The sequence below is a fragment of the Salmo trutta genome, chromosome 2 (genome assembly GCF_901001165.1).
Source record: "Salmo trutta chromosome 2, fSalTru1.1, whole genome shotgun sequence".
Lineage (NCBI taxonomy): Eukaryota > Metazoa > Chordata > Actinopteri > Salmoniformes > Salmonidae > Salmo > Salmo trutta.
The window spans coordinates 48239298-48262740 of NC_042958.1; the positions used below are offsets into that span (position 1 = coordinate 48239298).

The window sequence follows — 23443 nt, forward strand, 5'->3', positions numbered from 1 at the left end:
AGACTCACCCATACTGAGAATGTGTACTCTAAAACTAGACTCACCCATAATGATGTGTAATATAAAACTAGACTCACCCATAATGAGAATGTGTAATCTAATACAAAACTCAAACATACTTAGAATGTGTAATCTACTACAAGACTCACCCATACTGAGAATGTGTAATCTAAAACTATACTCACCTATACTGATAATGTATAATCTAATACTAGACTCACCCATAATGAGAATGTGTAATCTAATACAAAACTCAAACATACTTAGAATGTGTAATCTACTACAAGACTCACCCATACTGAGAATGTGTAATCTAAAACTATACTCACCTATACTGATAATGTATAATCTAATACTAGACTCACCCATAATGAGAATGTGTAATCTAATACAATACTCAAACATACTTGGAATGTGTAATCTAATACTACAGTCACCCATATATAGAATGTGTAATCTAATACAATACTCAAACATACTTAGAATTTGTAATCTAAAACTCGACTCCCCCATACTGAGAATGTGTAATCTAATTCTAGACTCACCCATAATGAGAATGTGTAATAATACTAGACACACCCATAATGAGAATGTGTAATCTAATACTAGACTCACCTATCCTGAGAATGTGTAATCTAATACTGGACTCACACATACTGAGAATGTGTAATCTAAAACTAGACTCACCCATCTGAGAATGTGTAATCTAATACTAGACTCACCCATACTGAGAATGTTTAATAGAGTACTGTACTCCCCCATTTTGAGAATGTGAAAACTAATACTATACTCACCTATACTGATCATGTATAATCTAATACCAGACTCACCCATAATGAGAATGTGCAATCTAAAACTAGACTCACACATACTTAGAATGTGTAATCCAATACTAGACTCACCCATACTGAGAATGTGTAATCTAAAACAATACTCAAACATACTTAGAATGTGTAATCTAATACCAGAGTCACCCATATATAGAATGTGTAATCTAATACAATACTCAAACATACTTAGAATGTGTAATCTAATACAAGACTCACCCATATATAGAATCTGTAATCTAATTCAATACTCAAACATACTTAGAATGTGTAATCTAATACTAGACTCACACATACTGAGAATGTGTAATCTAATACTAGACTCACCCATACTGAGAATGTATGTTATAAAACTAGACTCACCCATACTGAGAATGTGAAATCTAATACTAGACTCACCCATGCTGTGAATTTGTAATCTAATTCTTTACTCACCCATACTGAGAATTTGTAATCTAATGCTTGACTCACTCATATTTAAAATGTGTAATCTAATGCTAGACCCCCCATACTGATCATGTTTAATCTAATACTCGACTCACCCATAATTAGAATGTGTATTCTAAAACTAGACTCACCCATGCTGAGAATGTGTAATCTAATTCTTTACTCACCCATACTGACAATTTGTAATATAATGCTTGACTCACTCATATTTAAAATGTGTAATCTAACACTAGACTCACCCATAACTGAGAATGTGTAATCTAATACTAGACTCACCCATACTAAAAATGTGAAATCTAATGCGAGACTCCCCCATACCGATCATGATTAATCTAATACTCGACTCACCCATAATTAGAATGTATAATTATACTAGACACACCCATAATGAGAATGTGTAATCTAAAACTAGACTCGCACATACAGAGAATGTGTAATCTAATACAATACTCAAACAGACTGAGAATGTGTAATTTAATATTAGACTCACACATACCGAGAATGTATAATCTAATACTAGACTCACCTATATACAGAATGTGTAATCTAATGCAATACTCAAACATACTTAGAATGTTTAATCTAATACTAGACTCACACATACTGAGAATGTGTAATCTATTACTAGACTCACCCATACTGAGAATGTGTAATCTAAAACTAGACTCACCCGTACTGAGAATGTGTAATATAATACTAGACTAAACCATAATGAGAATGTGTAATATAATACTAGACTTCCCCATCCTAAAAATGTGTAAAATAATACTAGAATCACCCATACTTAGAATTTGTAATCTAATACAATACTCAAACATACTTAGAATGTGTAATCAAATACTAGACACACACATACTGAGAATGTGTAATCTAATACTAGACTCACCCGTACTGAGAATGTGTAATACAATACTAGACTAAACCATAATGAGAATGTGTAATCTAATACTAGACTCACACATACTTAGAATGTGTTATCTATTACTAGAGTCACCAATATATAGAATGTGTAATCTAATACAATACTCAAACATACTTAGATTTTGTAATCTAATACGAGACTCACACATACAGAGAATGTGTAATCTAATACAATACTCAAACATACTTAAAATGTGTAATATAATACTAGACTCACCCATACTGAGAATGTGTAATCTAATACATTACTCAAACATACTTAGAATGTGTTATCTATTACTAGAGTCACCAATATATAGAATGTGTAATCTAATACAATACTCAAACATACTTAGAATTTGTAATCTAATACGAGACTCACACATACAGAGAATGTGTAATCTAATACAATACTCAAACATACTTAAAATGTGTAATCTAATACTAACTCACCCATATATAGAATCTGTAATCTAATTCAATACTCAAACATACTTAGAATGTGTAATCTAATACTAGACTCACCCATGCTGAGAATGTGTAATCTAATTCTTTACTCGCCCATACTGTCACGTCCTGGCCAGTATAAGGGTTAATTAGTATTGTAGTTTGGTCAGGACGTGACAGAGGGTATTTGTTTTATGTGGTTCAGGGTGGTGTGTTTGGTTAAAGGGTGTTTGATTTAGTATTTCCGGGGTTTTGGTTGATAGTCTATGTTTATGTATTTCTATGTCTAGTCTGGTGAGTGTGTTTCTATGTTGTGTTGATTGGGGTTGGGACTCTCAGTTGAAGGCAGGTGTTGTCTATCTGCCTTTGATTGAGAGTCCCATATATTAGGGTGTGTTTGTGGTTGTTATTGGTGGGTGATTGTTCTGTGTTGAGCTTTGCTTGGCCAGACTGTTTTTGTTGATCGTTCGTTTCTTTGTTATTGTTGTATGTTCATTTTTGGAAGTAATTAAAAATGAAGATGAGCATACACGTACCTGCTGCGTATTGGTCCTCCTTCACCGACGACAACCGTGACACATACTGAGAATTTGTAATCTAATGCTTGACTCACTCATACTTAGAATGTGTAATCTAATACTATACTCACCCATATCTGAGAATGTATAATCGAATACTTGACTCACCTATACCAAAAATGTGAAATCTAATGCTAGACCCCCCCATACCGATCATGTTTAATCTAATACTCGACTCAGCCATAATTAGAATGTATAATAATAATACTAGACTCACCCATAATGAGAATGTGTAATCTAAAACTAGACTCGCACATACAGAGAATGTCTAATCAAATACTAGACTCACACATACTGAGAATATGTAATCTAATACTAGACTCACCCATATACAGAATGTGTAATCTAATGCAATACTCAAACATACTTAGAATGTGTAATCTAATTCTTTACTCACACATACTGAGAATTTGTAATCTAATGCTTGACTCACTCATACTTAGAATGTGTAATCTCATACTAGACTCACCCATCTGAGAATGTGTAATCTAATACTAGATTCACCCATACTGAGAATGTTTAATCGAGTACTGTACTCCCCCATTTTGAGAATGTGAAAACTAATACTATACTCACCTATACTGATCATGTATAATCTAATACTAGACTCACCCATAATGAGAATGTGCAATCTAAAACTAGACTCACCTGTACTGAGAATGTGTAATATAATACAATACTCAAACATACTTAGAATATGTAATCTAATACAAGACTCACCCATATATAGAATCTGTAATCTAATGTTTGACTCACTCATACATAGAATATTTAATCTAATACTAGACTCACCCATAACTAAGAATGTTTAATCTAATACGACACTCACCCATATTTAGAATGTGTAATCTAATACTAGTCTTACCCATACTGAGAATGTGTAATCTAATACTAGATTCACCCATACTAAGAATGTGTTATCTAATACTAGACTCACCCGTACTGAGAATGTATAATCTAATACTAGACTCACCCATGATTAGATTGTATAATCTAATACTAGACTCACCCATAACTGAGAATTTATAATCGAATACTAGACTCACCCATACTAAAAATGTGTAATCTAATGCTAGACTCACCCATACTGATCATGTTTAATCTAATACTCGACTCACCCATAATTAGAATGTGTAATAATACTAGACTCACCCATAATGAGAATGTGTAATCTAAAACTAGACTCGCACATACAGAGAATGTGTAATCTAATACTAGACACACCCATAATGAGAATTTGTAATCTAATACAATACTCACCCATACTGAGACTGTGTAATCTAAAACTAGACTCACCAATACAGAGAATGAGTGATCTAATACAATACTCAAACATACTTAGAATGTGTAATCAAATACTAGACTCACACATACTGAGATTGTGTCATCTAATACTAGACTCACCCATACCGAGAATGTGCAATCTAATACTAGTCACACCCATACTGAGAATGTGTAATATAATACTAGACTCACTCATACTAAGAATGTGTAATCTAATACTAGACTCACCCATACTGAGAATGTGTAATCTAATACTAGACCCACCCATTCTGAGAATGCATCGTCTAATACTAGACTCACCCATACAGAGAATGTGTAATCTAATACTAGAGACACCCATAATGATACTTTGTAATCTAATACTAGACTCACCCATTTTGAGGAAGTATATTCTAATACTAGACTCACCCATACTGAGAATGTGTAATTTAAAACTCGACTCACCCATACTGAGAAAGTGTAATCTAAAACTAGACTCACCAATACAGAGAATGAGTCATCTAATACAATACTCAAACATACTGTGTCACTTCCTGACCAGTATAAGGGGTTATTTGTTATTGTAGTTTGGTCAGGGCATGGCAGGGGTGTGTTTGTTTTGTGTTGTCGGGGTTTTTGGGTATTGTTCTATGTTTTGTATTTCTATGTTGTGCATTTCTTTGTGTTGGCCTGGTATGGCTCTCTATCAGGGACAGCTGTACATCATTGTTGCTGATTGGGAGCCATACTTAGGTAGCCCTTTTTCCACCTGTCTTTGGTGGGAAGTTGTTTTTGCACTGCTGTGGTTTGCCTGCAAACTGTCTAGCTGTCGTTCGTTTTTTCTTGTTTTGTGTAGTGTTCAATAAATGTTAAGATGAGCATTCACATACCCACTGCATTTTGGTCCAATCACTACGACGGCCGTGACAGAACTTCCCACCAACAACGGACCAAGCAGCGGAGGTAGGAGCAGCAGAGCTATCTAGAGTCATGGACTTGGGAGGAGATTCTAGCTGGAGAAGGACCATGGAAGAAGGCTGGTGACAACCGGGAATGTTATGTGGGAACACGGCTGGCATGGAAGCCTGAGAGGCAGCCCCCCAAAAAATGTTGGGGCACACGGGTAGGTTGGCTAGGCCAGGACTGGGACTTGAGCCAACTTCCCGTGCTTATTATGGGGAGCGATGGAACAAAAGAGCACCGTGCTATGCGGAAGTGCGCACGGTCTCGCCCATCCGCACACACAGTCCGGTACGGGTGATACCAGTCCCCCGTAAGTGCTGTGCTAGAGTGGGCATCCAGCCTAGGAGAAGTGCGCCGGCACAATACATCTGGCCACCAGTGCGTCTCCTGGGTCCAGGCTACCCTACGCCTGCTCTACGCACGGCAGCCATTGGTTCTCAGCACAGCCCAGTTCGCCCTGTGCCAGCACTCCGCCCGTGCAGGGCTACGCTGACAATCGAGCCAGGGCGGGTTGTGCAGGCTGTGCGCTCCAGACCTCCAGTGTGTGTTCAAGACCCGGTGTATCCAGTTCCTGCTCCTCGCACTAGCCCTGAGGTGCGTGTCCCTAGTCTGGCGCCTCCAAAGCCAGCATCACGCACCAGGCCTCCAGTGCGTCAGCCTAGTCCAGTACGTCCTGTTCCTGCTCCTTGCACTAGCCCTGAGGTGCGTGTCCCTAGTCTGGCGCCTCCAAAGCCAGTCCCCCGCACCAGGCCTGTAGTGCGTCAGCCCAGTCCAGCACGTCCTGTTCCTGCTCCTCGCACTAGCCCTGAGGTGCGTGTCTCTAGTTTGGCGCCTCCAAAGCCAGCCCCACGCACCAGGCCTTCAGTGCGGAGTCCCCATCCAGAGCTTCCGGCGACAGTTCCCCGTCCAGAGCTTCCGGCGACAGTTCCCCGTCCAGAGCTTCCGGCGACAGTTCCCCGACCAGAGCTTCCGGCGACAGTTCCCCGACCAGAGGTTCCGGCGACAGTTCCCCGTCCAGAGCTTCCGGCGACAGTGCCCCGTCTAGAGCAATCCGGCGACAGTTCCCCGTCCAGTGCTTCCGGCGACGTCCTACAGTCCGGAGCATGCAAAGACGGCCCACAGTCCGGAACCGACAGAGACGGCCCACAGTCCGGAACCGACAGAGATGGCCCACAGTCCGGAACCGACAGAGACGGCCCACAGTCCGGAACCGACAGAGATGGCCCACAGTCCGGAACCGACAGAGACGGCCCACAGTCCGGAACCGGCGCAGCCAGAGTTGCCCTACAGTCCGGAACCGACGCGGCCAGAGTCGCCCTACAGTCCGGAACCGACGCGGCCAGAGTCGCCCTACAGTCCGGAACCGACGCGGCCAGAGTCGCCCTACAGTCCGGAACCGACGCGGCCAGAGTCGCCCTACAGTCCGGAACCGGCGCGGCCAGAGTCGCCCTACAGTCCGGAACCGGCGCGGCCAGAGTTGCCCTCCAGTCCAAAACCGGCGCAGCCTTCCAGTCCGGAGCTCCCAGAGTCGTCCTCCAGTCCGGAGCTCCCAGAGTCGCCCTCCAGTCCGGAGCTCCCAGAGTCGCCCTCCAGTCCGGAGCTCCCAGAGTCGCCCTCCAGTCCGGAGCTCCCAGAGTCGCCCTCCAGTCCGGAGCTCCCAGAGTCGCCCTCCAGTCCGGAGCTCCCAGAGTCGCCCTCCAGTCCGGAGCTCCCAGAGTCACCCTCCAGCCCGAGGTCTCCAGTGACGCGCCTCAGCCCGAGGTCTCCAGTGGGGGTGGACAGGTTGTGTTGGGGACTAAGGCCGGAGCCTGAGCCACCTCTGTGGTAGGAGGATTGGGGATGGGGGCTGTTGCACTAGAACCGTCGGTGACGGTGGCCACCCTCTCTTCCCTCCACTGTAGTTTTGGGATTTGTTTGTTGTGAGTTATTGTTTTGTTAGTTTTTGTTTCAGGTGCATCTGGGGTCTGCACCTTTGGGGGGGGGGGGGGGGTACTGTCACGTCCAGACCAGTATAAGGGGTTATTTGTAATTGTACTTTGGTCAGGGCGTGGTAGGGGTGTGTTTGTTTTGTGTTGTCGGGGTTTTTGGGTATTGTTCTATGTTTTGTATTTCTATGTTGTGCATTTCTTTGTGTTGGCCTGGTATGGCTCTCTATCAGGGACAGCTGTACATCATTGTTGCTGATTGGGAGCCATACTTAGGTAGCCCTTTTTCCACCTGTCTTTTGTGGGAAGTTGTTTTTGCACTGCTGTGGTTTGCCTGCAAACTGTCTAGCCTGTTTAGGATAGGGGGCAGTATTTTCACAGCCGGATGAAAAAACGTACCCGATTTAAACTGGTTACTACTCTTGCCCAGAAACGAGAATATGCATATTATTAGTAGATGTGGATAGAAAACATTCTGAAGTTTCTAAAACTGTTTGAATGATGTCTGTGAGTATAACAGAATTCATATGGCAGGCAAAAACCTGAGAAAATTCCAAGCAGGAAGTGGCCTGTCTGAGAATTTGTAGTTCTTCTTTTGATTCTCTATCGAAACTACAGTATCTGTGGGGTTACGTTGCACTTTCTAATGCTTCCATTGTCTGTCTAAAGCCTTCAGAAAGCAGATTGAGCCGTCTCCTGTTTCTGGGCAGAGTATAGTAGCTCAGTTTCTCAGTGGTCTGCCTGGGGACAAAGAGATTGGATATGCGCATTCACACGAGCACGCTGTTTTTTCTTTTCCTCTTTGAATGAATACACTATTGTCCGGTTGGAATATTATCGCTATTTTACGAGAAAAAAAACATAAAAAATTATTTTAAACAGTGTTTGACATGCTTCTAAGTACGGTAATGGAACATATTGAATTTTTTGGTCTCGAAATGCGCTCGAGCGTTACCCTTTGGATAGTGACCTGAACGCACGAACAAAACAGAGGTAATTAGACATAACTATGGATTTGGAACAAAAACAACATTTCTAGCGGAACGTCTGTCCTCAACAGGCTAGCTGTCGTTCGTTTTTTCTTGTTTTGTGTAGTGTTCAAATAAAGTTAAGATGAGCATTCACATACCCGCTGCATTTTGGTCCAATCACTACGACGGCCGTGACATACTGAGAATGTGTAATCTAAAACTAGACTCACACATACCGACCACATATAATCTAATACTAGACTCACCCATACTGAGAATGTGTAATCTAATACTAGACATACTTAGAATGTATAATCTAATACTAGAACAATCCAAAATTTCTTTTTTGATACTGTCGCAAAGCTAACTAAAAAGCAGCATTCCCCAAGAGAGGATGGCTTTCAATTCAGCAGTAATAAATTCATAAACTTCTTTGAGGAAAAGATCATGATCGTTAGAAAGCAAATTACGGACTCCTCTTTAAATCTGCGTATTCCTCCAAAGCTCCATTGTCCCGAGTCTGCACAACTCTGCCAGGACCTAGGATCAAGGGAGACACTAAAGTGTTTTAGTACTATATCTCTTGACACAATGATGAAAATAATCATGGCCTCTAAACCTTCAAGCTGCATACTGGACCCTATTCCAACTAAACTACTGAAAGAGCTGCTTCCTGTGCTTGGCCCTCCTATGTTAAACATAATAAACGGCTCTCTATCCACCGGATGTGTACCAAACTCACTAAAAGCGGCAGTAATAAAGCCTCTCTTGAAAAAGCCAAATCTTGACCCAGAAATTATAAAAAAAACTATCGGCCTATATCGAATCTTCCATTCCTCTCAAAAATGTTAGAAAAAGCTGTTGCACAGCAACTCACTGCCTTCCTGAAGACAAACAATGTATACAAAACGCTTCAGTCTGGTTTTAGACCCCATCATAGCAGTGAGACTGCAATTGTGAAGGTGGTAAATGACCTTTTAATGACGTCAGACCGAGGCTCTGCATCTGTCCTCGTGATCCTAGATCTTAGTGCTGCTTTTGATACCATCGATCACCACATTGTTTTGGAGAGATTTGAAACCCAAATTGGTCTACATGGAAAAGTTCTGGCCTGGTTTAGATATTATCTATCGGAAAGATATCAGTTTGTCTCTGTGAATGGTTTGTCCTCTGATAAATCAACTGTAAATTTCGGTGTTCCTCAAGGTTCCGTTTTAGGACCACTATTGTTTTCACTATATATTTTACCTCTTGAGGATGTCATTCGAAAACATATTGTTAAATTTCACTGCTATGCGGATGACACACAGCTGTACATTTCAATGAAACATGGTGAAGCCCCAAAATTGCCCTCGCTAGAAGCCTGTGTTTCAGAAATAAGGAAGTGGATGGCTGCAAACGTTCTACTTTTAAACTCGGACAAAACAGAGATGCTTGTTCTAGGTACCAAGAAACAAAGAGATCTTCTGTTGAATCTGACAATTAATCTGGATGGTTGTACAGTCGTCTCAAATAAAACTGTGAAGGACCTCGGCGTTACTCTGGACCCTGATCTCTCTTTTGAAGAACATATCAAGACTATTTCAAGGACAGCTTTTTTCCATCTACGTAACATTGCAAAAATCAGAAACTTTCTGTCCAAAAAATGATGCAGAAAAATGAATCCATGCTTTTGTTACTTCTAGGTTCGTCTAATGCAATGCTCTACTTTCCGGCTACCCGGATAAAGCACTAAATAAACTTCAGTTAGTGCTAAATACGGCTGCTAGAATCCTGACTAGAACCCAAAAATTTGATCATATTACTCCAGTGCTAGCCTCCCTACACTGGCTTCCTGTTAAGGCAAGGGCTGATTTCAAGGTTTTACTGCTAACCTACAAAGCATTACATGGGCTTGCTCCTACCTATCTTTCCGATTTGGTCCTGCCGTACATACCTACACGTACGCTACGGTCACAAGACGCAGGCCTCCTAATTGTCCCTAGAATTTCTAAGCAAACAGCTGGAGGCAGGGCTTTCTCCTATAGAGCTCCATTTTTATGGAATGGTCTGCCTACCCATGTGAGCGACGCAGACTCAGTCTCAACCTTTAAGTCTTTACTGAAGACTCATCTCTTCAGTAGGTCCTATGATTAAGTGTAGTCTGGCCCAGGAGTGTGAAGGTGAACGGAAAGGCTCTGGAGCAACGAACCGCCCTTGCTGTCTCTGCCTGGCCGGTTCCCCTCTCTCCACTGGGATTCTCTGCCTCTAACCCTATTACAGGGGCTGAGTCACTGGCTTACTGGTGTTCTTCCATGCTGTCCCTAGGAGGGGTGCGTCACTTGAGTGGGTTGAGTCACTGACGTGGTCTTCCTGTCTGGGTTGGCGCCCCCCCTTGGGTTGTGCCGTGGCGGAAATCTTTGTGGGCTATACTCGGTCTTGTCTCAGGATGGTAAGTTGGTGGTTGGAGATATCCCTCTAGTGGTGTGGGGGCTGTGCTTTGGTAAAGTGGGTGGGGTTATATCCTGCCTGTTTGGCCCTGTCCGGTGTTTCATCGGATGGGGCCACAGTGTCTCCTGACCCCTCCTGTCTCAGCCTCCAGTATTTATGCTGCAGAAGTTTATGTGTCGGGGGGCTAGGGTCAGTCTGTTACATCTGGAGTATTTCTCTTGTCTTATCCGGTGTCCTGTGTGAATTTAAATATGCTCACTCTAATTCTCTCTTTCTTTCTTTCTCTCGGAGGAGGACCTGAGCCCTAGGACCATGCCTCAGGACTACCTGGCATGATGACTCCTTGCTGTCCCCAGTCCACCCAGCCGTGCTGCTGCTCCAGTTTCAACTGTTCTGCCTGCGGCTATGGAACCCTGACCTGTTCACCGGACGTGCTACCTGTCCCAGACCTGCTGTTTTCAACTCTCTAGAGACAGCAGGAGCGGTAGAGATACTCTCAAAGTTCGGCTATGAAAAAGCCAACTGACACTTACTCTTGAGTTGCTGACTTGTTGCACCCTCGACAAGTACTATGATTATTATTATTTGACAATGCTGGTCATTTATGAACATTTGAACATCTTGGCCATGTTCTGTTATAATCTCCACCCGGCACAGCCAGAAGAGGACTGGCCACCCCTCATAGCCTGGTTCCTCTCTAGGTTTCTTCCTAGGTTTTGGCCTTTCTAGGGAGTTTTTTCTAGCCACCGTGCTTCTACACCTGCATTTTGGGGTTTTAGGCTGGGTTTCTGTACCGCACTTTGAGATATCAGCTGACGTAAGAAGGGCTATATAAATACATTTGATTTGATTTTGATTTGAATACAATACTCAAACATACTTAGAATGTGTAATCCATTACTAGACTCACAAATACTGAGAATGTGTAATCTAATATTAGACTCCCCCATACTGATAATGTGTCATCTTATACTCTACTCCCCCATACTGAGAATGTGTAATCTAATACTAGACTCACCCATACTGAGAATGTGAAACCTAATACTAGACTCACTCATTCTGAGAATGTGTAATCTAACACTAGACTAACCCATGCTGAGAATGTCTAATCTAATTCTTGACTCACCCAAACTTAGAATGTGTCATCTAAAACTAGACTCACAAATACCGAGCATATGTAATCTTATACTAGACTCACCCATACTGAGAATGTATATTATAACACAAGACACACACAAACTGAGAATGTGTAATCTAATTCTTTACTCACCCGTACTGAGAATGTGTAATCTAATACTCGACTCACCCATAATTAGAATGTGTAATAATACTAGATTCCCCTATACTGAAAATGTGTAATCTAATACTAGACTCACCCATATATAGAATGTGTAATCTAATACAATACTCAAACACACTTAGAATGTGCAATCTAATACTAGACTCACCCATAACTGAGAATGTATAATCTAATACTAGACTCACCCATACCTAGAATGTGTAATCTAATACTAGACTCACCCATACTGAGAATATGTAATCTAAAACTAGACTCACCTATACTGATCATGTTTAATCTAATACTCAACTCATCCATAATTAGAATGTGTAATAATACTAGACTCACCCATAATGAGAATGTGTAATCTAAAACTAGACTCGCACATACAGAGAATGTGTAATCTAATACAATACTCAAACTTACTTAGAATGTGTAATCAAATACTAGACTCACACATACCGAGAATGTGTAATCTAATACTATACTGACAATGTGTAATCTAATACTAGACTCACCCATACTGAGAATGTGTAATCTAATACTAGACCCACCCATTCTGAGAATGCATCGTCTAATACTAGACTCACCCATACAGAGAATGTGTAATCTAATACTAGACACACCCATACAGAGAACGTTTAATCTAATACAATACTCAAACATTCTTAGAATGTGTAATCTATTATTAGACTCACAAATACTGAGAATGTGTAATCTAATACTAGACTCACCCATACTGAGAATGTGTAATCTATTACTACACTCACCCATACTGAGAATGTGTAATATAATTCTAGACTCACCTATTGTCACGTCCTGACCAGTAAAGGGGTTATTTGTTATTATAGTTTGGTCAGGACGTGGCAGGGGGTATTTGTTTTATATTGTTCGGGGTGTGTGTGTATGTAGCAGGGTGTTTGATTTATGTATTCCGGGGTTTTGGTCATTGCTCTATGTTTGTATATTTCTATGACTGTTCTAGGGTGTTTAGATCTGTGTTTAGGTAATTGGGATTGGGGCCTTCAATTGGAGGCAGCTGTCTATCGTTGCCTCTGATTGAAGGTCCTATAATTAGGAATGTGTTTGTCATGGGAAATGTGGGAGGTTGTTCTTTGCATAGCTGTGTGTTGCCTGCAAGACTCGTCCGTTCATTGTTTTCGTGTTTATTTTGTAAAATAAACATGAGCATTCACGTACCCGCTGCGCCTTGGTCCATTCACCACGACGACCGTTACACCTATACTGATCATGTGTAATCTAATACTAGACTCACCCATATATAGAATGTGTAATCTAATACAATACTAAAACATACTTAGAATGTGTAATCTAATACCAGACTCACCCATACTGAGAATGTGTAATAATACTAGACACAACCATAATGAGAATGCTTAATCTAATACTAGACTCACCCATACAGAGAATGTGTAATCTAATACAATACTCAAACATACTTAGAATGTGTAATCTAGTACTAGACTCACCAACACTGAGCATAATCTAATACTAGACTCACCCATACTGAGAATGTGTAATCTATTACTAGACTCCCCCATACTGAGAAAGGGTAATCTAATAATAGACTCACCCATAAATAGAATGTGTAATCTCATACAATACTCAAACATACTTAGAATGTGTAATCTAATACTAGACTCACCCATCTATACAATGTGTAATCTAAAACTAGACTCACACATACTGAGAATGTGTAATCTAATACTAGGCTCACCCATACTGAGCATGTGTAATCTAATACTAGGCTCACCCATACTGAGAATGTGTAATCTAAAACTAGACTCACACATACTGAGAATTTGTAATCTAATACTGGACTCACCCATACTTAGAATGCGTAATCTAATACTAGACTCACCCATAATTAGAATGTGTACTAATACTAGACTCACCCATTGTGAGAATGTGTAATCTAAAACTAGACTCACACATACAGAGAATGTGTAATCTAATACGATACTCAAACATACTTAGAATGTGTAATCTAATACTAGACTCACCCATATATAGAATGTGTAATCTAATACCATACTCAAACATACTGAGAATGTGTCATCTAATACGAGAATCACATGTACTGAGAATGTGTCATCTAATACTAGACTCACCCATAACTGAGAATGTATAATCTAATACTGGACTCACCCGTAATGAGGATTTGTAATATAACACTAGACTCGCCCATACAGAGAATGTGTAATCTAATACAATACTCAAACATACTTAGAACGTGTAATCTAAAACTAGACTCAAACATACTGAGAATGTCTAATCTAGTACAATAATCAAACATACTTAGAATTTGTAATTAATTACAAGAATCACAAATACTGAGAATGTTTAATCTAATACTAGGCTCACCCATACCGAAATCTAATACCAGACTCACCCATACTTAGAATGTGGAATCTAATACTAGACTCACCCATAATGAGAATGTGTAATCTAATACAATACTCAAACATACTTAGAATGTGTAATCTAATACAATACTCAAACCTACTTAGAATGTGTAATCTAATACAATACTCAAACCTACTTAGAATGTGTAATCTAATACAATACTCAAACATACTTAGAATGTGTAATCTAATACAATACTCAAACATACTTAGAATGTGTAATCTAATACAATACTCAAACATACTTAGAATGTGTAATCTAATACAATACTCAAACATACTTAGAATGTGTAATCTAATACAATACTCAAACATACTTAGAATGTGTAATCTAATACTGGACTCACCCATAATGAGAATGTGTAATCTAATACAATACTCAAACATACTGAGAATGTGTAATCTAATACTAGACTCACCCATACAGAGAATGTGTAATCTAATACTAGACTCACCCATACAGAGAATGTGTAATCTAATGCTAGACTCACCCATACAGAGAATGTGTAATCTAAAGTGTTTCCCTCCAGTCGTTCATTTTGCTACAGCCCGTCCCCGATCTTATTATCAGCTGATTATCAGCTGTTATCAAACACATGTGAAAAGCTGATTATCTTCCTCAATAGCATGCAGTGAATTTGTAATAGATGAAAAGAAGAAGTGAGTATGACATCCTGGCATTTGAGAATACTCGAGTGCCACATACATTAAAACATCATATTTTTGTATACCCAGTCAGCCTACTATTTAGAATGAAAGTACCGCTATTCGGATACGGCCTCTGTCTCACTGTGTGTCTCACTGTGTGTCTCACTGTGTGTCTCACTGTGTGTCTCACTGTGTGTCTCACTGTGTGTCTCACTGTGTGTCTCACTGTGTGTCTCTCTCTCTCTCTCTCTCTCTCTCTCTCTCTCTCTCTCTCTCTCTCTCTCTCTCTCTCTCTCTCTCTCTCTCTCTCTCTCTCTCTCTCTCTCTCTCTCTCTCTCTCTCTCTCTCTCTCTCTCTCTCTCTCTCTCTCTCTCTCTCTCTCTCTCTCTCTCTCTCTCTCTCCTCAGACCTGCTTCACAATCCTGCAACCACAAAGCTGTCTCACGTTAACTGTATCTCTTCAGAGAGGCCATACCCCAGAGTACACCCTGTCAGTCGTGTTCTGTTCCCACTTCCCAGCCTTGTGGTCGAATCACGTTACCCCCGCATGCCGAGCGGTCACGGTCTCGCTGCGGTCTCTGTGTGCCAGCGTCTATCGTTTCCACCCTGCCAGAGATTGCCAGTTCCCTTGCTAGCCACAGTTATCTACACTGACAGGCCCTCTTTCTGTCTCTCTCTCTACTGTCTCTCTCCCTCTCTCTACTGTCTCTCTCCCTCTCTCTACTGTCTCTCTCAACCTCTCTCTCTCTACTGTCTCTATCCCTCTCGCTCTCTACTGTCTCTATCCCTACCTTTCTCTCTCTTGCACAAATTGGATGATTACGGGATGTATACATAGGAGATTACACCACTGACAGGGAACACAGCATGCTGTGGACACACATTGTGTGCTCTCTCACACACAGAAACTGAATAAACACACAATGTGTGCTCTCACACACAAACTGAATAAACACACAATGTGTGCTCTCACACACAGAAAATGAATAAACACAAGATTTGTGCTCTCATACACACAGAAACTGAATAAACACACGATGCGTGCTCTCATACACACAGAAACTGAATAAACACACAATGTGTGCTCTCACACACAGAAACTGAATAAACACACAATGTGTGCTCTCACACACAGAAACTGAATAAACACACAATGGGAGACTCATATAAACACACACACACACACACAAAGTAAGGAAGCACACAGTGGCATGTACTCATGGATTCCAATGAAAGCCTGGCTTCCCCCCCCCCCCCCCCCCCCCAAAAAAAATGATGTATCTTTCATCTCTCTGTGTTTCATAATTTTTCTTTAATTCGCAAGAGGCTGAATGTATCTGACCGGAGAAAGCGTCCAAGCAAGCGAAACAGCGCCCCCTCTGTCTCTGTATGTGTACACACCATCTATCTGATGCGTCTGGCCCAAAAGGGTATGATATTGTTGCCGCCCGTAGCATTCAATGCAAGAGAAGCCAGCAAGCATTGACGAACAAAAATTATAAAATAATAGCCAATCAGCATTCAGCTCAACTGTGAATGATCCTGGTGCACCGAAAGAAAGTATCAAGGGAATCCAGTTTGGATTTGGCTTCACACCAATCACATCATATCAAAAGCCAAACGTTGTTGTTGACAGAAATAAATGTAATTGTTGCATCTTGTTGTGTTGTCCTCCAAAGGCTAGCGAGCTAACTAAAATGATCTCTTTCCTAAATTAGCCATGGATGGATAGGGATTTGGACTTGTGGTTTAACTTAATTCTTCGTACTGGCCAATGATTATAATGGCGAATCCGATCCAATCATTAGTTTATACATTATGCCCTTGGCCTGATGGAAGTAGGCTACTGTTAACTAGCTGGCTAATCATTGCCCATGAAAGGAAGTTAGTCTAGAGAGCAAGCATTTTAGCCAGGTAGCCTAGGACAACAACAACTAAAAGCGTGTACTGTATGACAGAGTGATAGACCATTTCGGCAACATGAAAGAGAGGAGAATGGCATTGGCGTTTCTCTAGAAGTAGGGTGAGTCAATATTTATTTTTTCTTGCAAGCACACACACACACACAGAGAAATTAGTACCATGGACAGCCATATGATATTTAGCTTACGTTGATTGGACTAAATTTTTTTGGGAATCTTTCAGTTGTCACTGTATTAGAATAAGCATAGGTGATTTGATGATGTTGAAATGTTGTAGTTGAAATGGTGCTGGAATATTGGAGGCAGCTCCTGTTTTCTTTGCGACTTGTGGTAACTCTCTGTGGTTCCAAATCAAATGTTGTTTCGTAGTCGGAAAACGTCAGAAACATTAACTTGCTTGACCATGCTGTAGGTAATGTAACTGTTTGTAATATGCAATATGCTTTGTGAACTTTAGGAGACAGATGTTGCTCTCTGGTTTTGTGATGAAACAAAGGTGTGGTTGAATTTATTTGCCACTGTGTCTTGTTTTTCTCTCGGCCTTGGTCCTATATATCACGGTGGCAAGGCATATGAACTAATAGGTGATAGAGCAAACAACGCAATTAACACAACACATAGGTTGTAATATGGCAAAAACATTTCTGGCTTGGCTTTCCCATTGATTGTACCCACGCAGCGCTACTGGAAACATAATGATTATGCACCAACACATTCACACACTTCACCCAGGATGCCCATAATTCTTCATCAATTTGTCTTTGAAGATATGTACCGAAAACAGTAGAATATATGTATCATACTATAAAGGTCACGTACCATGGTTGGACTTGGACTGGTGGACAGGGGTGTAGTGGTTCTTGGAGGAGGTTTGTTGAGGAGTGTTGTCTTTGGGAGAGCCGTTCATGGCTGAAAAGTTCTCACAGTCATATTGAGATATGGGAATTGGCCCCTGTTGCCTCAGGATGTCTGCAAGGGCCCTGTGGACACAGAGAAAAAAATGGCAGATTTTGATAAAAGTTTGTGCACCAAAAGTCACTGATACGTCTATTTAGCTCACTTCTCCAAGCATTTGCATTATACTCCAAGGTGAGTGAGAGTTAATTTTTTCTTGGCACTGAATTGTGATAGAGAACCGTTATTAACCCCCTAAGGTATAAGGGCCCGGGGATGGGTTTCTACTGTACTAACATATAAGAAGGTCATAAGAAGGATCATTTAGCTATTTGATTTGGAATTTTAGGAACCCTGTGAGTATAATTTGTTTTTGAAAAAAAAAAATATTTGATGAAATATTGAATTTGGTATTACTGCTATTACCCCATAGAAACACATTGAATAACATATTCATATATGGCAAAACAGACAGTCCAAAAATAACTCGAAAGGAAATAAGTTTCAAAGTGTCTGTCTTATATCTGAGAGATATAAGATAGATAAGCAGATTGTTTTTATATTTATTTTACCCATATTTAACCCCTTTTTTGGCACTACATTTTCGGCATGTCTCCTGGTCTGACAAATTCCACTGTAGCTCTGCCACCTTTCACCGCAGATGCGGAAGACCGGCATTGGCAGATGCTGTGGATGGGGACGCAAGTCCAAGCTAGATACATCTCACTTAAACGGACAGATTCTATGGGGTTTTGTATTATGCTAATTAGATGTCCACGGGGGCGTGGACATCCACTCTATTAGCAAAACAGTGAAGATAACAAATATACTAGCAACAGAAACAGAAGCATAGTTGTGTTTATGAGAAGCCATTATAATTGGGTTGAATTAGAGTGTTTTTCAGGCCGACACCAGGTGCATACGGAGGTATGGCACCCTCGAGGGTGAGAAGGAGAGGGGAGAGAGGGAACGGAAAAACTCAACAGCATCATGACAGAAAATAACACAAATAGTTTTTTTTTTCTGGCTGAGCTTTTTGAAGAGGAGGAAATCAAATTATGTTTGCATTGCTGCAATTGCTCAAAGCCTTGTGCATGACAAATATATGTACAGCGTAACCTTTTCTGTTCTATAAATATTGTCCCTGTTTTTATTTATTTCATATCTGAGTTTTGCAGTTATGTATTTATCATTGGATTTGCTGTGGTGCAGACGTGTCAGGCAGCTACAATGATACTTTAACCTTAATGTTATACAACGGGAGGCTGCTGAGGGGATAGCGGCTCATAATAATGGAGTGGATGGGATGGTATTAAACGCATGGAAACCATGTGTTTGATACCATTCCGTTGATACCGTTCCAGCCGTTACTATGAGCCCGTCCTCCCCAATTAAGGTGCCACCGGCCGCCTGTGCGTGACACATTATTGACCGTCTCTAGATTACTCCAGTGTTGCGCCACGCATGTATAAAAGGACCATGCTTCATAGCGGGAGACTACAATGTGTATCAGCGGTTACTCATTGATGTGTGCTCTCCAGCATCATGTGTTGTCCACTAGTCTGTGGTTAAACGTAAGGTTGCAGAGCCCCAGAGGGAGATGGGAAACAGCTGAGAAAACACATAACTGCAGACCGCTACTTTGTGGAAGACTCCAACATAGCCCTGTTTAACCCATGTCAGTTCACCACTGCAGTCTGAGAATGCACACCACCACCACCACAGAGAACGTGTTGGTATGATAGGTGCTATGGGACTAGAGTTAGGTCAGGGTGAGAGGGGTTGGACTAGAGATTTTGTTTTCTATTTTATGGTCTATGACAATATGGTTTGTTTTGACTTAGCAAAGGCCTTGACATTGTATGAGTATTTTACGAGGGAAATGTCTATAGACATTGTTGTGCGTCTGGATGTATCTGTTTGCATTTGAAGGGATGATGTCAGTGCTCTCCATAGTATTACACCGGCTTGATGTTATGATGCAGAAACTAGATTTGTCACAACACCTGCAGTGAAACATACAACAACAAAAAAATACATCAAATATACATCAGTAGGATCTGTCCTTCACCACACAACTGATATACAAGCTTTCCCAAATCATGTAAATATTTCCCTTTGAACACCTCTGCAATTACTTTGGTCTTTCATGTGTACAAACAAATAAAATAAGGGTTCCTCAAGGGTTCTTTGGGAAGGCTAATGGTTCTATGTGGAATCATAATGACTCAAAGAACCTTTTGAGCCCTTCAATGGTTCTTTACATTTCACAAAAGGGTTCTTTGCTCTTTTAGTGATAATTAAAATGTAGGGGAGGAGGCTCATTAGAATATTTTGGGGTGTGGTTTGCGCATAGCTTTTTTTGTGCTACCGTGAGTGAGAGTGTCATTCCAGTTAATGTAAAGAAACAGTTGTGTTGAGTTATAGATGACTACATTTGGCAACAATATTTTGCTCATTTGAGAATGGTTGAATAAATCTCTCAGTATTTATTTTCTCAGGGACCCCCAGCTGTTCCTGAGGTAGATCACTTAAATTGTTAATTAACACAGTAACACCTATGGAAGTTTAACAGTGTAATATGGCTGAACAAAAAAAAAAGTAAATTATGGTTCCACGAAATCATCTACAAAGAACCTTTCAGATTGAGAACCATTCTTCCATGAAGGTTCTATAAAGAACCATAAAAAAGCATTCTATATAGCCCCAAAAAGGGTTATTACCATAGCGGAACCCTTTTTTGGTGCTATATAGAACTAATCGTTCTTCATAGAACCTTAGGAAAGTGTTCTTTATAGCACCATACAAGTTCCATTTAGAACCTTATGAGCAGGGTTCTTTATAGAACCTGCAAAAAAGTTCTAAATAGCACCAAATGGTACATGCATTTTGTTTTTATTATATTTCATTGGATTATACGAAATTGAGAGTAAACGCCAGAATGCTATTAAATCTGGTACACTAGGCTAGTTAACACACACAAATGATGGTTCTAAATAGTACAGATAGGGGTTATTTGGTTTGTAAAGATATACATCATTTATTGTGTCTGTAAACTAGCCTAGTGTACTAGATTTAATGGCATTCTGGTAGTGGGTGATAAAATGATTTGTATAAAGCAGGACATAGCTCAACCTGGTTAAAAGTCAGGTGTTTTTTTCATATAGAAAAATCTATACCTGTAGCCCACTATACCAGGAACACACATGTGACACCTCACAGTACATTATATAAAATGTAGGTGAAATATGTACTCAATCTCATGTGACCATGTTCCAATGAACTCTGACCTCTGACCCATAATTGTCATAACAACTCTTTTCAAGGTGCAACTAGTCTTCTTAGTTCAAGGGTCAGACCTTTTAGTTTAAGGGTTTAGACTGCTGGGGGTTGTGGATAAGACCCATATTAACTATATTATATGTCAGGTTAATTATCATACTCAGATTATCCATAATATATTTTATACTGCATGGAACATGACTTCAATACAGAATGATATGTTCAACCACATTGACATTTTTCTCTCAAGACATAAAAGACCAGATCATGTTGCATCATGTTTCATATAAAAGGGGACTTTGCACCCAAGCAGACATGTATATTCGTTCGTTCATTAATTCATTAATTCATTTATTAAGTCATTCATTCTGACTTACCTATGGATATTCATTTCCTGAGGAGGCTCTGTAGCTTTGTCATAGGCAACTTTAGCCGAAACTCCCACCACTAAAATAAAAGCTATGATCCCACAGGTGATGTAAACCGCAGTGTTCGTCTGGTCCATACTCGGGTCAAAAGGCTGTCCCGTCGAGGCTGGCGACGGGGGGGGCGTTTTCACCCAGTCCGGCTTGTTGTAGTTTTTACAGCTTGACTGGTCTACTCTTTTTTCTTTTTCCTGGCAGCAGAACCGCAGGAAGCAGGACCCGCAGCAGTAGCGGTGAACCGTGTTGTTACACGCAAACTCTCTGTCAAATTGTCCGCTCACGTCGTAGTAACCCGTGCACGTATCGTAGTCCTTGGTCGTGTTCTTCTGCGGCGCAGCGGTGGGGATCACCGCGGTGATGTTGGTGTCTTTCGCCTTGGGAGTCCGCTTGGTCACCGGTTTCATCTTCTTGCCTCCTGTCCCGGCGCAGAGAACGCTCAGGGGATCCAGGTATATGAGGAGCAGCAAAAGGTGCCTTATCCCCATGGTGTGTCTAACTTGTCAATTCACTTCCGACGCGACGCGTGTGATTTTCTCTGACTTGGTAGTGAAGTGAATGTGATAGGGCTCTCAGGCTCTCAGTCCAACAAGGCTACAACCCTCGTCACCTGCCACTCGCGTTGGTCCTCTCACGATCGATACTGTTACCATACTGGCTAGGAGAATGAATAGCATCAGTATCGAAGACGCAATTAGTTAAGTATATCATTAATAGCAGCGCTTCTGAAACCCATTGCGCTCTGATAGAGAGAATCGTCATTCACGGAACTGCATGCCTTGGTTGCGCTCTGGTAGGACAGTCGAGTGCAGTGGACTGTGTGCTTTCCGCCGGGTTGGAGATGCTGAAAACGGCCGGGTGTCGCTGTCTAAGGTACTGATTTATGTGGGGCGCCTTGCGTCGAGTCGTCTTTACATGGCAGGGCTTGTGTTCACATCTTCTTGTTGTGGTGAAAGTTGCGCTATAGAGGAAACAAACCAAACGCTTCATAAGCCATTATCCGCACGTCAAGGGGAGTGCGTTAAGTCTAATCAAAGCTAACAATTTATCCACGCGATGGAAACCACAATCATTTATTCTTGAACGGCGGTATTTTTGTCACATCCTTTTCGTGAAATGTTTGACATTCAGGGATTCTGGGCTTGTCATAACGGCTGCATGCAGTCAAGACGCGCTTGTTTAAACCCCTTTCGATGTACAGACATTCCATTGCAACTGGAACTTTACAAATGCATTAAAGTTTTAGAAAAACATTCGAATAGAGTAGAACCAATACATTCAAACGGTTTTAATTGCAGCCAAATATTTGTTTTCACTCAGTAAAATATCGCCGAAGAATAGCATATGTTAATATATTAGGCTTACTTAAAAGTTATTCATTTTATCTTACAGAAAAAGCACAACACAACGCAATGTGATTTATTTATCTGCATGTTAATGCGAGGCACACGCAATAGTTCAAATATATAAAAAAAAACGTATGGCGATGAAACCTACCTATGTCAAGATTCCCGTTGACTTGTTCTCTGTGTGGCGCGAGGAGAGTGATTGGAATAAGAGAGCTCAGCTCGAGCCCCCTCTTCTCTCCTCCCTCATCTCCCTCGTTCTGTTTTACGTCAAATCAAATCAATCAAATCCAAATGTATTCGTCACATGCTTCGTAAACAGCAGGTGTAGACTAACAGGGAAATGCTTAGTGACGGGCCCTTTCCAACAATGCAGAAATAAATAAAATACATACGTAATAGAAAAGTAATAACACCTAATAATAAAAGTAATAATAAATACACAAAGAGTAACGATAACTTGACTATATACA

General features: G+C 40.9%; 1 protein-coding gene across 5 annotated transcripts in view; it reads right to left on the minus strand.

Moving 5' to 3' along the window:
* LOC115156185 (protein shisa-6) overlaps positions 1-23205 on the minus strand; it is a 104411-nt gene extending 81206 nt beyond the window's left edge. For all 5 annotated transcript variants that reach the window (XM_029703577.1, XM_029703568.1, XM_029703562.1 and 2 more), the window contains exons 1-3: positions 23122-23205; positions 21580-22585; positions 17846-18006 (exon numbers count right to left, since the gene is read on the minus strand). In XM_029703577.1, coding sequence (XP_029559437.1) covers positions 17846-18006; positions 21580-22112 — 694 coding nt within the window. In that variant the 5' untranslated portion in view covers positions 22113-22585; positions 23122-23205. The remainder of the gene's footprint in view (positions 1-17845; positions 18007-21579; positions 22586-23121) is intronic.
* Between the last annotated feature and the right edge of the window lie 238 nt (positions 23206-23443).